This window comes from Melozone crissalis, unplaced genomic scaffold (assembly GCF_028551555.1).
Source record: "Melozone crissalis strain CALT ecotype California unplaced genomic scaffold, PUWL_Pcris_2 ptg000023l_1, whole genome shotgun sequence".
Classification (NCBI taxonomy): Eukaryota; Metazoa; Chordata; class Aves; order Passeriformes; family Passerellidae; genus Melozone; species Melozone crissalis.
The window spans coordinates 11,435,062-11,450,517 of NW_026535801.1; the positions used below are offsets into that span (position 1 = coordinate 11,435,062).

General features: G+C 41.2%; 1 protein-coding gene across 1 annotated transcript in view; it reads left to right on the top strand.

The window, feature by feature from the left end:
• Positions 1 to 217: 217 nt before the first annotated feature.
• Positions 218 to 15,456, top strand: part of GLS (glutaminase) — a 59,220-nt gene continuing 43,981 nt past the window's right edge. The window contains exons 1-5 of the mRNA XM_054278466.1: positions 218 to 645; positions 8,556 to 8,652; positions 9,133 to 9,254; positions 14,023 to 14,152; positions 14,882 to 14,961. Coding sequence (XP_054134441.1) covers positions 218 to 645; positions 8,556 to 8,652; positions 9,133 to 9,254; positions 14,023 to 14,152; positions 14,882 to 14,961 — 857 coding nt within the window. The remainder of the gene's footprint in view (positions 646 to 8,555; positions 8,653 to 9,132; positions 9,255 to 14,022; positions 14,153 to 14,881; positions 14,962 to 15,456) is intronic.

Genomic DNA, 15,456 nt, shown 5'->3' on the forward strand with positions numbered 1-15,456 from the left:
AGAGGAATGAGGGAGGGAGGCGGCGCCCCGGGGCCCCCCTCAGCGCTCCGGGTCCGCCCGCTTGGGGCGCTGCTGCTCCCGCCCCGCCGGCCGCGCGCGACACCAGCGGCCCCGCGGGGAGACTCGGCCCGCGCCGGGGGCGCGGCAACAGCCTTGAGTGACGTCCTCACTGACCAATGGTCGCGCCGCAAGCCTGACAGTTAAGTGAGTTCGGCCAATGGCGCGCAGCGGGGGGCGGGCGCGGCGCGGTGCGAGAGGCGCGGCCGGGCGGCGCGGCGGGCAGTCGGCGCGGTGGCGCAGGATGATGCGGCTGTGGCGCTCGGCGCTGCTGCGGGAGCTGCTGCTGCTCGGCCCGCCGGGGGCGGCCGGCGGCGGGGCTCCGGCCCCGGCACCCGCCGCCGGGACCAGGCGGCTCCAGGCTCCGCTCGCCGCTCTCGGCGCTAGCCCGCCCGGCGCCCGCCGCGGCCCGGCGGCGCTGCCGGCAGCGCGAGGTCTGTGCACCCGCTCCGAGGGAGCCTTGGAGGAGCCGGGGAAGGGGGCGCAGGCGCCGTCGCCGACTCCCGGCGAGCCCCCCGCCGACAGCGGCCACAACAATAATCACGGCGGCGGCAGCAAAGAGATGGCCGTAGGCGGCGGCGGGGAGAAGTGAGTGTGGAGGGGGCGGCGGGCGCGGGGGATGATGCGGAGGCGCCATGTGAGCGCCGCCTCCCCCTCGCACGCGTGGTGCCTGCGGAAGGGGCCGGGCCGCGCCGGGCGGGCGCTTCCCCGGCAGGTGCGGGGACCCCGGGGCCGCCGGGTCCATCCCGGCCGTTCTCCGGGCGGTGCGGGCCCGGCTTCCGGTGCCTCGGAGCGGGAGGGAGGGAGGCAGGCAGGGGCACACGCGTGGCGGGGGCGTGCGCGCCGCTCGGGGCTCCGCTCACCGCGGCGTGCGGCCCAGGCAGAGCCCCAGTACCCCCGGCCATCCCTCCCGCCTGGTGCGGGGGTGCCGTCCCTGGGGAGGCCCGGCACAGGTGGTAGGGTGGCTTCGGTAGCGCTTCCACTTGGCTAAAAATATTTTTCAAGAGGAGCGAAAGCTGTGTCATCTGGCATTAATTATTAGAGGCAGTGTGCACGGTGCGTAGTGCTGCCTCGGAGGTTTTGCAGCAATGTCTTCTTCTCCGTGGGTGCGTCCCTGTGTAACCTGCCCTAGGGTGACCCAGCCTTGGCAGGGGCATTGGGGACTGGGTGATCTGCAGAGGGCCCTTCCAGCCCTAACTATGCTGTGATCTAGTGCAGCCAGGGACAGATCCGTCTGTGGTGAGTACAGATGTTTATAGGTGCTGCAGGATGTGTGCCTGTGCCAAGGTCCTTGCTTGTCCCTTAGAGACAAAGCTATGTGCAGGTAGTACAATGGTAGGGTTGCATATTTCTATGAAGTTAATATTCCTTTAGTCAGAAACGGAAATACTCCTTAAAAAAAAACCACCCCAAAACCGTGGGAGATGGGTGTATCAGCTCCAATTTTTACACCTGGCAATGGATCCCAGAGGTTGAGTATAATAATGAGGTAAATGGTTTGACAGAGCATTCTTTTCTGTTAGTCTTCAGCATTATGTAAGTCTTGACTATTCATTTCCAATGTACTGTCTTGACAGTCTGTACATTGGCTGGTTGAACCTGGGTACATTTAGAATCTCAGAAAACCTTTTACAAAAAGTTTGACCGCTTTACTGCCAGCCCCATGAAGACTTCCCCTTTGTATATGTTTGAAATATACCCCATGGCATTTCTGTAGGCACCCTGTGCTCTGATTATGGGGTGGCATAATTAAAATTAAACCCAAGCTGCTTTCCCAGGCTTTGCTATGCTTATTACCTGGATGAAAAGAGCAAATGACAGAAGAAACAGGGCTGAGAAAGGAGTATCTTGTTTTGACACTGAGCAAAGTCTCTGTTAGTCTAATGCTAAGAGGAAGTCTGGGGAAGATTCCACAAAGCCAGTCAGGAAGCCTTCAGCCCTTAGCTTGTTAATAGTTCTGCTTTTGAGCTGTGGTTTGTGGGGTTTTTTTTAGCATGAACTTCAATATGGCAGGTGGGGAGAGAGGCTGTGACCTTGTTCTTTCCTGCTTTTTCCCTCCAGATGCATCAGCTACTCAGCCTGGTTCAGTGGGGTACAGCCTGCTTTAAAGGCATCACCAGTTACTTCTGCTGTCAGATGCCTTAAAAAATGCATGCCCGTCAGGTTATGTAACCCTGCAATATAATACACAATCATAACGGGTAGTATTTCTAAATTTTTGCCCTTCTTCAACAAATATGAGGTCTCCTCTTTGAATTAGCTCTCTAGATAATGTTTTGGAACAAAAAAAATATCCTTCTGTAGTCAAATAGGTGTGGTTTATAAAGCCTGCACTTCTGTTTTCAAGCAGAAATACAGACATAGAAAACTTTGGAAAAAACCAGCATGCCAGCTGTGATGGGTTTTTGAGGATATTGCAAAGGTGATTTATTGAAGAGGTAACATTTTAAACCAAGCTGTTATTAGCTTCCTACAGCTAGCATCAATTAGGGAAATTCTTTAATTTCTAACATGTGTGGTAAAGCTATGTAATCACAAACCAGTTAAACACTTTAAATAATTTTTGGCTTTTGACAAAAGGATGTTTTGAAAGTCAGATGTTTGTTCTTTAAATCTTACTGCAAAATGAACAGGGAGAAATTCTATAAAACATCTAGCATGTAGTTACAAACACAGAAAAAGCTAGAAACTTTCATTTCAGGTTGTGCAGGAGTTCCTGGTGGCACATTAGTCAGGCTACTAGATACTTTCATTTTTACTTTTCTTGAAGCAGAACTGTGAAAGTCTTCCTTCAAGCATTTGCAAATGGTACATTCCATGTGGAAGTCATTGCTATATTAAGACAGAGTGCAGGGTTAAGAAGAAAAGTGAGGTTCTTCAAAAGACAGGTGTCTGAACTGCACTGACAACTGGGCTAAGTCTGTGTCCTGCTGATTCCACTGCTTTGCCATCCTTAGTGTCTTAACATTTGAGAGGTGTTTGACAAATGGATTGTGGACTCAACTGGCAATAGCCTTTTTCTTTTTTAGTTAGTGTGGGGGGACTTTTTTTTTCTATTTGATTGCAAGGTCATGGTTCTGGGTTACTGAAATAACCCATGATGTCAAAAGACAGCAGTAAGGTTTTCCTGTTTATTTGCTTTCCTAACACTCCTTGTGTACAGAGTAGGAGTTGCAAGTAAAAGCCTAAAATGTTCTCTGCAAAGATTACACAGAAATTTAGAACAGTTCAATTCCTCATAGTGAGGATAAATTATGAGGTCTGTGGCTGATGAAATAACTAGTATCCCATTGCATAACCAGATCCTCTGGTGCATTTTTTTCCATAACATCTTCCACCACCTCCTTATCCCTGCTCTCCAGCCTTTACACTGTGTATCCAACTGAAACAATGTATTTTGGACAGGAAAAATAATTGAGCTTAAACTGAGAGTGGTCACAGACCGGTAAATTTAATTAATAGGAATTGTGGATTAAAACACAATAGTATCTATGCTCATGCCTGAGTTGTTAAAACACAGTAGCCTAAGACACTCCTCAGTTACAGATGTGTATAATATTTGATACCCTTTGCTCCTACTTTCAATGTAACTGTTCTTCATTTGTTTTTACTTTCAGTATGAGTTCATCCTGTACTAGACAGTAAAGAGATGAAATAGTTTATCTTAGTAGAAGCTGTTTCTAAATTAAAAAGGCTTTGATTAAGGTGAGAGGGAAAGCAAAATGTGAGTGACCCTAACTTTTGAAAGCTAAATTGGTCACTTTTTTAGCTAAATTGCAATAGTGCTAGACACTGGTATATAGAATATCACAAAACAGTTAAACGAAGTGGTTTTGTTTTGTTTTTAATGACAAGGAAGTGGTAGTGCTCTTTTTTAAGGGCAGGGATAAATTCTGGAGATACTTTTAAAAATTAATTTGCTTTTACAGACCAGATAAGAGAGGAATAACAAGTAACCAGGCAGTGTTTCATTTTGCTGATACTTCTGATGGAGTGTGGATACAATACTCAGCCATGTGAGAAACAGAAGTGCACTTTTATTAGACCTTTCGTAACTTCTGTAGAAGGCCAAAGTTTTGAAGCTAGAGTTTGTTTCTTTTTTTACCAGAAACACTCTAGCTACTAAACATGTCTATCTTTGATCTAAGTTTATAAATATGTAGTTTGCTCTTGAACAATGGCAGTTCTTGGGTAAATAGCTGCCCGCCTCTGGTACGGGACCAGTGTCTCACTGTAGGAGTGGACAAAAAGCAGTTGCTGAGTGACTTGACAAGTGTTGGAGATACAACCCCAAGATACACAGCATCTGTAGTCTGGTGACAACTTCTTCAAGATGCCTGTCTTAGGTAGAGTGGCTGCTGACTGTGACTTGCAGCTTTCATAGAATCCTAGAATAGTTTGGGTTGGTAGAGACCATTTAAAGGTCACTTAGTCCAAACCCCTCTGCAATGAGCAGGGACATCTTCAGCAGCCAGATCAGGCTGCTGAGAGGCTCATGCAATCTGACCTTGAATGTTTCTGGGATGGGGACCTGCTTCCAGGTCTGGGCAGCCTGTTCCAGCATTTCACCAGCCTCACCACAAAATCTCTTCATTATATATCTAATATAAAGCTGCCCTCTTTTAGTGGAAAACCATTATGCCTCATCCTGTTGTGACAGACCCCGCTAAAAAGCCTGTCCCCATCTCTCTTACAGACTCACTCTAGGTACTGAAAGGCTGCACTGAGGTCTCCCAGGACCCTCCTCTTCTCCAGGCTGAGCAACCCTAGTTCCTTGAGCCTTACCTCCTAGGGGGACGTGCTCATCCCTCTGGCCATCTTGGTGGCTTCCTCTGGACCTGCTCCAGTGGGCTGATGTCATTCCTGTGCTGAGGGCCCCAGAGGTGACTGTGGTACTCTGTGTGAGGTCTCAGCAGGGTGGAGTAAAGGGGAAAATCCCCTCCTTGCCCTGCTGCCCATGCTGCTCTGCCTGCAGCCCAGGACATGTTTGGCTCCAGTGCCTGTGCCTGGGTTGTGTCCAGCTCCTCCACCAGCATCCACAGATCCTTCTCGGCAGGGCTGCTCTCGGTCTGTTCTGCCCCTGGGATGTGTAGGACCCTGCACTTCACCCTGCTGAGCTTCATGAGGTTCACACCTGGACAAACTTCTTGAGTGTGTCCAGGTCCCTCTGGATATCGGCCCATCCCTCAGGCTTGTCACCTGCACCTCTCAGCTCGGTGTCTTTGGCAAACTTGCTGAGGCTTCATTTGATCCCACTGTCGGTGTCATTGATGAAGATCTTCAATGGTCCCTGAGGGACCATTGTTTGTGACAGTAATTGTAACCTCATTTTTATGACTGGTGTCATATTTGTTACTAATGCCGGAAACCATTACTAGCAATATCATATCTGTATATCATTTGTTGTTCTGTAAATCCTGTTCTGCATTTTGGCAGTTCTATCCTGAAGTACAGAGTAAAAATCTTCCACATTATTTGAAATTTAATATTGTTTTATCCTAGAAATTCAGCATTTGTTAAAATGAAGTCCCCCCTCAGAATCTGGTGTAGATATTGTACTGATGCAAAAGGAGGATCTGAAAGAAGGATTGTGAAATCCTTGTGCTTGGAATCCCTATGTTGGCTTTTCTTTGTATTTAAAAAACCAGTCCACCAGTATTGTAGTCCACAGATTAGTATACTACCAAAGAATTCTAGTTGTTCAATAGTCTAGTGCTTTTTTTTTTTCAAGAAGGTAAAGAAAAACCAAAAGTCATTATTCATGAAATCAGGTAAACTGGAATTTCCACTTAATTTGACTGTGAAAATTGCAAGTTCCCTGACCTGAAAAACAGCTTTTTACCATGTGTGGAACAGAATTATCTTGCTAAGTGTGTTCACAGTGCCAAAACACATCTTTTAGGTTAAGCAAACATCAGTTACTGACATCACTGATCTGATAAACTGCAGAGCAAGCCTTTTCACCGCTATTTAGCTGATAAACTTTACCAAAAGATGGACTATTTGACAAGGAGCAATTTTCTGTAAATATATTGAATGTCATCCTCTTTGCTTTGGTCTTCTGTGCAGCTCCATTGTTTAATTAGGCTGAGTGACCCAATATTGAACAACAGCAGATGTGAAAGATATGAAAACCACGTTGAGAGGTTTTCTGCTATGAGAGGTGCACGTCTCTAAAATAGATTAAAATCTTTTGAAGAGGCAGGTAAAATCTTGGTTAAATGGCGGAAGCATTTTTCTGCATCTTTCCAGATAGAAATTCCATGCTTAGAACAGCTGTAAAATTGAGTAATTGCTCAGAAATGTGTAATTAAATAGGTTATCAGTTAACATTTCTCAGTGTGTTTGCTGGCTGGTTTTGCCAGAGTGAAATAGGAAAGTTTCCTCTGCCAGACTTAAGCAGTCCAGAAATGACTTGTGTAGCAGAGACACTGCTTAAAACATGAAATCTCAGCTTTTTGGGGGGCTCAGTTGAATGCTTTGTATAAATGATGAATATGTAGGGTGTAGGTGATGTAACCTAGCATAACTTTTAGAATTAGTCCCCTACAGAATTAGGATGCAGACATCCTAAAGCTTTAGTTGCTGTGTTGGAAGTTCTGGCTTGACTGGACATACAATCCCCAAAGGGTTGAAAATGAAACATGCTGCCTGGAAGACCTGAATTTTGTTTAGCAAAAGGGCTGCTCAGTAATTTGCTTGAGGTAGTTGCAAGCGTTTGTCTTGGTTGAATTGCCAGCCTGTCTGTGCATTAGTCAGCCAGCAAAATTTAAATTAAAAAAAAAAAAACTAGACTGTAAGACAAGGAAAGTTCTGTTGGCTTACAAAGCTGTCTTCTGTTCTTAGTATGTAATACAGGGTTTTAAATTGGAAAATGAGAGGTGATATTTTTTACTACTGGTTTTCACAGCTACTTACAAGGAAAGGAGGGAGGCAAGGGCAATCTAGAGGTTGTCTTAAATTTATAAGGTATTTGGGTACAATCAGATTTTTATTAAAAATAATCATAAATCTGACTTGTGTAAGTATTGGGAGAGGAGAGGATTAAACGTCAGTCAGTAAGATTGCATTGGCCTATCTAGGGTCTGTGCTCAGCTGGAGCATTTTGTTTTTGCAGTTGTAACCCTGAATTCTGTTATTCAGAGAATTACTAATCTCTTCAAAACTTCAGTGACTAGAATTTGGACCCACTTTTTCTAAACACATGCATAAATGTATAAAAATATATAAATTGCCACTGAGCATTCTAGTTTCAGGCAATGGTTTCTCTATTGCTGTATAGTAACAAAGTTTTGCCAGTATTAATAGATTATAAGATAGACCTTTCAAACTGCTGGTTAAAATAATGTAAGACTGCATACTCTACATTTAGTTAAATATCTACATATTTATTTCTTTTGGTTTGATGTGTTTTTGTTTGTCCAACATTGGAAAATTGGCTCTTTTGTCTGGAAACAAACCTGGGCACTCCAGGTGACCAAAGAATCCAAATCCCTTTGCTGTCACTGCCCCTCTGAGTCTGGCAGTATAGTGGGCACTGCTTACAGGGCAAGTGTAAAGACTTGGGCTCCTGCCTGCTGCAGGGTGCTTTGGAATATCAAGGAATATTTTTATATTTTTTACAGGTTAAATCTGTAAACTTCAAAGGGAAGGGAAAGCTGTCAGTACTCCAGCTTTCTGTCTTAGAAGGAATCTGAGTGCTTTGTGTGGTGGGTTTCCTTCAGATTTCACATGAAATGGAGATGCAGGTAATGAAAACCTGCAGGCTAGGGAAGCACATCAGAATGAAATAGGTAACACCTGGGATCCTGGGAGAGGGGTGTGTTTACACTGATAAGCACAGTGGCCATTAAAGGTGCATCTACACTGGGTTTACTTAGCTAAGTAGGTGTGATGAGAGTCACTCCTTCTGCTTCAGGTGCTCGATTATGCTGCAGATGGCTTTGCTTGTCTCATGGTAACTGATGGGGCTTACATAAGCTTCTAGAAGGATAAGGACTTTAGGACTCCTCTGTGGAGTCCTGAAAATGGGATTGTTCTGAAGAAAATATTACACATTTATCCTCTCCTTCTCTTGCCTGTAGAACAGTTGGGTCGGTATGCTCTACAAGTTCATTATGAGGCAAATACGTCCTGGAATCTTATAAATAATTTATCCTCTGCAAGTGACATACCTGTCCTTGCTAACATCAGAAAGAGGGATATGTGATTAATCTGCTCCCAAGAAAACCTAAATATAATCTTAGTGGTAAATGTGTGACAGTAAAAATATGACTGAGTTGCAGTTAAGAATGTCTGCTGCTGTAAAATCTATGTATGCTGCTTGTAATGTTACCATTTTTTTTCTACTTGAAGTCTAAGCTTTGTGTTCACTGATGAAAACATTCTTTGAAATTAGCGTTAGCAGTGAAAATGTATTTGCCTGAGGATAATGCAAAAATGTGTATAAATAAAAAAAATAGGCACTAAAATAATAGATTTTTTTTTCTGTTTTCCAGTAAAATAAAACAAGGTCTCCTTCCCAGCTTAGAAGATCTGCTTTTCTATACTATTGCAGAAGGACAAGAAAAAATACCAGTTCATAAATTCATAACTGTAAGTTTACTGTTCCAAAGTGCTGTATGAAAGCTAACTACTGCAAGGTTATTTTAATATTTTAAATGCAAGAATGCAAAGAAAGAATATCTGTTGTACATGTTTATCTAGAAGGAATGTATTGTTCCCCCCAGTGATGTTTCTGTAGTTAAGTAAGAGAATGAATATATTCATGTTATTATTCACTTCTTTGATGTGCAAAAGAGTATGCTTGAAAGCAGCTGTGCCTGTGGCATAGCTCAGTAGTATTTGTGCTTGTGTAAAATCTAGTTGGACCACTGGATTTCAAATAACATTAATGTTTTGACATAAAATGCAGCCAAAATGGCCAAAGGAAATTGCTAAAGAATCAGTAAAGTGTCACAGTGTCTCTGTTGATGATGCAGTGGCAGATCTCTTACAGTGATAAATGCTGAGCAGTAGATAACTTGATTGTAATAGCAATCTTTTCACTTATTAATTGCTGTTTTATTGTAATAGGCACTCAAATCTACAGGATTACGTACGTCTGATCCTCGATTGAAAGAGTGCATGGATATGCTGAGACTGACTCTTCAGACTACTTCAGATGGTGTTATGCTGGACAAGGACCTTTTTAAAAAGTAAACTTTCTGTCAGTTATGTAGCTGTATAATTCTGAATGAATGCTGTCTATGTGTTACTGAGGGTGTCTTAAGGAGAGACATGAGGTATATAAATCGATTAGAAAGGGAGTCAAACACACCCTCCTGATGCTCTTTTGATAAAAGTTGTTCTCAGATTTCATGCAGCAGACAGAGGCTGTGTGATCTCCACAAGAGCTTAATGTGTCAATGTTGTTTGCATGTGTGTCTGACCCCATACTGCAGCTCCTGGTCAGGTGCCAAACAAAATTATTTGATGCAGCATGAAGTGTTTGGTATGATTACATAAAACTGCTCTCTCTCTGTATTGTCAGTTTTTAATCAGAAGTTCAGGATGCTGCTTCTGTGTGGCAGGATGTTCAGAAGGATGTATGTAATTCTCAAAGTGAGCGTGAGGAAAACAGTGACGTTAAATTTCAGGATAGGAGGAGATGAGAGGGGTTAGGATTGCTGACATTGGTCTGTTTTGGAAAAGATCTGTGTGCTGTATTTTAGTGATGCTTTTGTTTAGTTATTTTTAGCAAAGTCTGTAGTCAGCTGAAAGTATAAGCACTGTTCACATTGTCTTCTGCTCATTTCAAGCACCCCTCTTTGCTCCTCTACTTTACAGCTTTTGTGTGCTAAAAGACTGGAAATGTTGAGGCTCTTAAATTTTGAAATTAAATTTTTAGACTATTTTTCTGTCTGCATTTTTATTCCATTTGCAGGGTAAATCACAATACCTAAAACTTTCTTGCACATACAATTTTCTAAGTACATATATATATAATACATGTATTTTATGTACATATAGGTATATTAAATATATACAGTATATGCTTATGCTATACTATGTATTGACATAGCTTATGTAAGCATAAATATAAATATAAATTTTTTGGAAATAGATTGAGAAAAAGTTAATGTCTGTGTGTGCAACAAAAAAGCCAGTCAACTCCTTAAGCAGATGGACCTTTACCTTACTTTATAAAGGTTCTGCATGGACTAACTTTACTTCTGTGTTAAGTTCTAGACCAGGTCTTAATTTTTTAATTGTCAGCTGAGTAAGAACTCTAAATTGTTAGATTCAGAAACCTTCCTGGGTGCATGGATGGATTGGAAAGGAAATGCATTTGTTGTTATCTGTTATATTTATACTAAAAGGCTTATTTGTCACAGTAAAGTGAATTATGTTTTAGGCAAGGGCTCTTCATTTGAAAAAGAATTTTATTTCTAATTAGCAGGATTATCTTATGTTCTGTGTCACATCTCTGGGATTTGATCCTCTGTGTGAGGACAGTAGTCATTACTATAACAATTTGTGGAAAGCTTACATGGTTGCTTCCTGTGTAGGAAGAGTTTTGAATGTGAATCTTGTTTTACATAGCAAGTTTTTCTCTGCAGTAGCAGAAGGTTCCTTTGTAACCATTTTTGTAAATTAAAAACCCCTGAACTTCAGTTACCTGTTTCTTGTAGGGACACTGCATTTATTGTGAAGAGGCTTGCACAGGGTCCCTGTATTTTATTCTGTGAGTGTTTAAGGTGTGAAATATAACAATGTATCTAGTCAGCTGTACTTATCTCAGGACTTGAAAGCTTCAGTTCCCAAAACATAAAAGTCAGGGGTGTAATTCTCCTCTTGAATTTGAATCCAGAGCTGCCAGATCAAATAAAGTATCAAGGTTAAGTGATCTGGAGTGGTGGTAGCATAAGTTTGACTAAATCAATCAAGTCCAGTAGAAATTACCTGTAAAATACACCAGCTCATGCACCTGTATTGTCTGTCATTCTGTATGCCTTTTTAGTGGTTCTAAACATTAGGCTCCAGTTCGACTAAAATTGCATTATTTTGAAGTTTGTTTGGCTTTACAGCACTCTCCACATTAGAAAGAATCTCCATGTTACAGGCAGAACAACTTGGAGTTTTAATCTCTCATCTGCAGAATTTCATTAAATGAAGATTTCTGGGCTGCACATTTCAGAGGGAGTGTTGATAAATCAATGAATTAGCTGTTGATGTTGCATTTGTGTAACATTGACCATAATGTGGTCATTGCTGGGTGACACCAGGCTGCTGATGAAAGCAGTGCAACATGCTGCTTAGCTTGCTATGAGAATTTTTTTTCTTTCCTTTTTTTCCTTTTTGGTACTACTTAATATAATAGTACTCTGTTATAATACTAGTACTCAACAAATTCATCTGTTGTTAGGTGAAACTTGGGCTGCTTTATGTAGGGAAGCAGTAATAAGCAATCTGAGTCAGAACTTGAAAAATAATAGATAAACCTAACAAGGTGGTAAAGGAAACAAAGTGATCCTAACTTTGTGCTAAAGAACAAAGATGCAATTTCCAAAACCCCTCAAACTGTTGCTTTCAAAGTTGGTTATACAAGTCACTGACAGTTAATATTGATCATAAGACTTGCAGCCAAATCTTCCTAACCAAAATGTATCAGGGAAAATTTATAGTTTGAAATTACATTTTTTAAAGCAAGGCAAGAAATACTTGGATTGGGATTTGGCAAGAGAGTTCTGGGGTTTTTTTTCAGGCTGAGATTGTAAAGTTTGTTGAAATGGAAGAATGTAAAGTAGCACTTTTTAGAGTACCTATCCTGAACACCACTAAACTATGTGAGAGATAAGGGCCAAGTTGTTCACAGTATTTGACTGTGGAAAGGTCTTTATTTATCAGTATAATTATTTACTTAAATTCCTCCCTATGATCTCTTCCTATTGCTCCACTTCTTCAGAGCCTGAGGCCAGCCATCTCCAGAGAGTTACCTGGAACATAATTAGTTAATTACCTAGGTGGGAGGAGATGTCAGCTGCAGAATTTTAGAGGCTGTCTTGGCTCATGTCCTGCCTGACTGAAAACTGTCAGTCCTGTTTACTGTCCTGTTAAAGGGAGACCCAAGAACTCTGTTATTTTGTCTGTGCACCTATTGTTCTGAATGCCCATCTAGATTACTTGAACCTTTGTATTTAATTTAGTCTGTGAATTCATAGGATTTGTTTGGGTTAAGGAGTACCAGGATAAATACCCAGACAATGACCTTGGCAGAGCCTGGGAAAAATTGGTAACAGTAAGTAAATATCCTTCACCAGCACAGCCATTTCTGTAGTGAGTTTTAATCCCTACATTAAAAGGATTGAGCTGCTGAAGTGAGCATCATGGGCTTGGTGTAAATTTTAACTATATAAATGCCCTTCTTGTTTCAGAAATATAATGTGATCTTAAGAGGACTGTATTTCAGTGCATACTGCCCTCTTTTTTTCAGACTTTGTATTGAATTGTTCTAAAAGGTTTGGGTGAACTTCAGATATTTGTTTTTTCTTGTAGGAGTGCTTAATGCTGTCCAGGTAGTACAGACAATGTAGAAGTGCATCTGAAGTTTGAATCTAGTGCGTGTTATGTTGTTACTCCTTCTGCACACATAGCTGCCATCAGTGTTATTAATTACTTTTGAAAAGAGGTTTTGCACCTGGACTCGGTGACTGTAATTGGAAGCTGTTGGGAACAAAAGCAAACAGCAGTTTTTGCAAGATACAGAAAAAAAACGACAGATTGCAACAAAAACAACTCAACTGCAGTTTTCACATAGGCTAAGAAAGCAGCGAGTTACAGCCACCAGTTTGTAAGGTGACTGTAAATCGGAAACTTCAGTTTCTCTTTCACTTTCAGAGAGGAGTGCTTATCAGCATTTGAAATGGATATCAGTTCAATTTAAGATAAAGTCCTCGAAGTAGGAGGAGTTTAAAGGCCTAGAAAAAGAGGGAGGATTCAAAGGGAAGATAATTCGTAGCATGTGCCTAGATGTTCTTAACTTTCCATTTGCCTGCGTTAATAGTATGTGCCTACTTCTGTCAACAGTGCCAGAAGGCACGGTGTGAAGGTGTTAACTGTTTGCTTGCTGTCAAACCTGCCTTTGGCCTCCTTGCCCTGGATGGGGCTGTTAATGCCTTTTATCAGGTCGTATTTCAACTGACTTGATAATGGCTGCCAATTGCTCTCTTCTCTCACCCACAGACACACCGCTTTGAGCATGTCTCAGTTTGTGTTTTCATCTCTCCTTCTGTTTGTCCTAGATAAGTCTCTTCCTTTTTACCTCAGCGTTTTTTCGCTGTCCCAGATGGGCTGACGTTCAGAGGGTGTGGCCGATAGTGTAACTGTGTTTTCTGGGCTAAAAGGCAACAGATTGCTTGAGTGCTGGGGATTTGAAACAAGAAACTTGCAGTATGGCTCACTATTAACATTTGCTTAGTGCAGGAGATGTTATCAAGTTTTTCCACAGGGTTTTTTCCTTATTAAGAGTGGAATCACATTCCACTTGGGTCTGTTGGCAGTGTTATCACCTCAGTTAGTGGTGAAAGGGTGAAGTGAGAGAAAGCAACCCTGAACCTCCCCAGTCTGATTTATTAGAACCTTGTTTAGGCAAGGACTGGGTTAGATAAACTTCAGATAATTTGATCCCAAGAAATGGGTGCTTTACATCCCTTTTGCAAGCTGAGGTGCTACTTGAAGGCAGATTGGTAATACCTTGCAGTTGAAACTTCAAAAGAGAGCTTTAAGTAGAAAGGAATAAAAATGCATGCAGTAAAGCTATTACAACTAATTTTAAAAAATGGAGTGGCAAATTGGAAAAGTAATATAGACTCCTCCTCTTAGGCATGTAGCTTCAAGGGACTGAAGGTCCTAATTAAATAACATGTAATTGCTTTTTCACACTACATTGTCCAAGTAGTAATAAATGTTTTTAACTTTTTGCAGGTGTGTACAGAGTAATATTGTGTTGCTTACTCAAGCTTTCAGAAGGAAGTTTGTCATTCCAGATTTTATGTCGTTTACTTCCCATATTGATGAGCTATATGAAAGTGCTAAAAAACAATCTGGAGGAAAGGTAATCTCTTTGTAAATTGAACTTCAAACTTCTGTAGATTTTCAGTATTAACCAAATGTATAATTTGTTAAGTAGACAGGTTTTTCTTTACATTTTTTGCAAAATTAAACTGGTAACTTGATGAAAGAGTTTTGAAGTTCAGTTGTGCCTGCACTGTGTAAGCTGTGTTAGAAATAAAGTTCACAGCCTCTAAGAATCTTGTAGCATTTTGATGTTAGGATACGAAAAGAGCATTATTCTTTCTTTATATTACATAAACTATAAAGCTGTTGAATAATTTATCAGACTACACTTAGGCTATAGAAAAATTATGCAGCTCTACACATCTGTCTGGATTGTGTGATGAAAATAATTGTTAATGCTGCACATTGGTTAGTAAATAAAATTTATTCTCATGCTTATTTTGCATATATTAGTTGAAAAATCTCAGACTGTGTTACAAACGAAAAATTTTATATTACTTGAAAATGATGGACATACTGTTACACAGAACACAGATACCTCTGAATATGCTGAAAATTTTACTTAGAAAAATGTTTTATTTGATAATGATCTAGTGAATATAATAATTTCTAATGAAATTTTAGGTATATCAAGTGAAAATTTATAGAATAAATCAGTTGTACCTTGTGTATAGACTAAATCAGTTGAACCTTGATATTTATTTTAATTAGTCTAGAGTTAAGTATTTTGGATATTGTAATGTGTCTCTATTTCACACTGTGATAGGTTGCTGACTATATTCCACAACTGGCCAAGTTCAGCCCCGATTTGTGGGGGGTGTCACTTTGCACCGTGGATGGACAGAGGTATATTTTAACTTCTACATTTTGTAACTTCTATATTTTGTTCTTGGAGTAGTTGAAGGAAAGATAGAGGCAATGCTTCTGTAGCAATAATATTTGGAAGTTGAAAAGCTTTGTCTAACAGTACCTGTGCATCCAGCTGTATAACTTTTTGTGTAGGTCACAATGTACTTAAGTGTTAGCTCCTTCTCTGCATTTTAATGTTTTCACTGTAACATTGTTATATAATCTGTGTGTCACTGAAAAAATGCAGATTCATGTTCTTCAAAAAGAAAAAGATGTGGGAACTGGACAGAGCTGAATACAATTTTGCTTTTCAGGTTTATCAAGCTTTCCCCTGTAAGGGTGTCTGTAGGTCTTAGATCTGGTCAGAGGGATTTTATTTTTCTCAGTATCAGTAACTCAGAGTAGCAGAGACAGTTAGGAGCCTAGATGCAAAGGGATACCTTGCACCATCTAGCTGAGAAGTAACATGAGCTCTGTGTCTCCCTTTGTGAG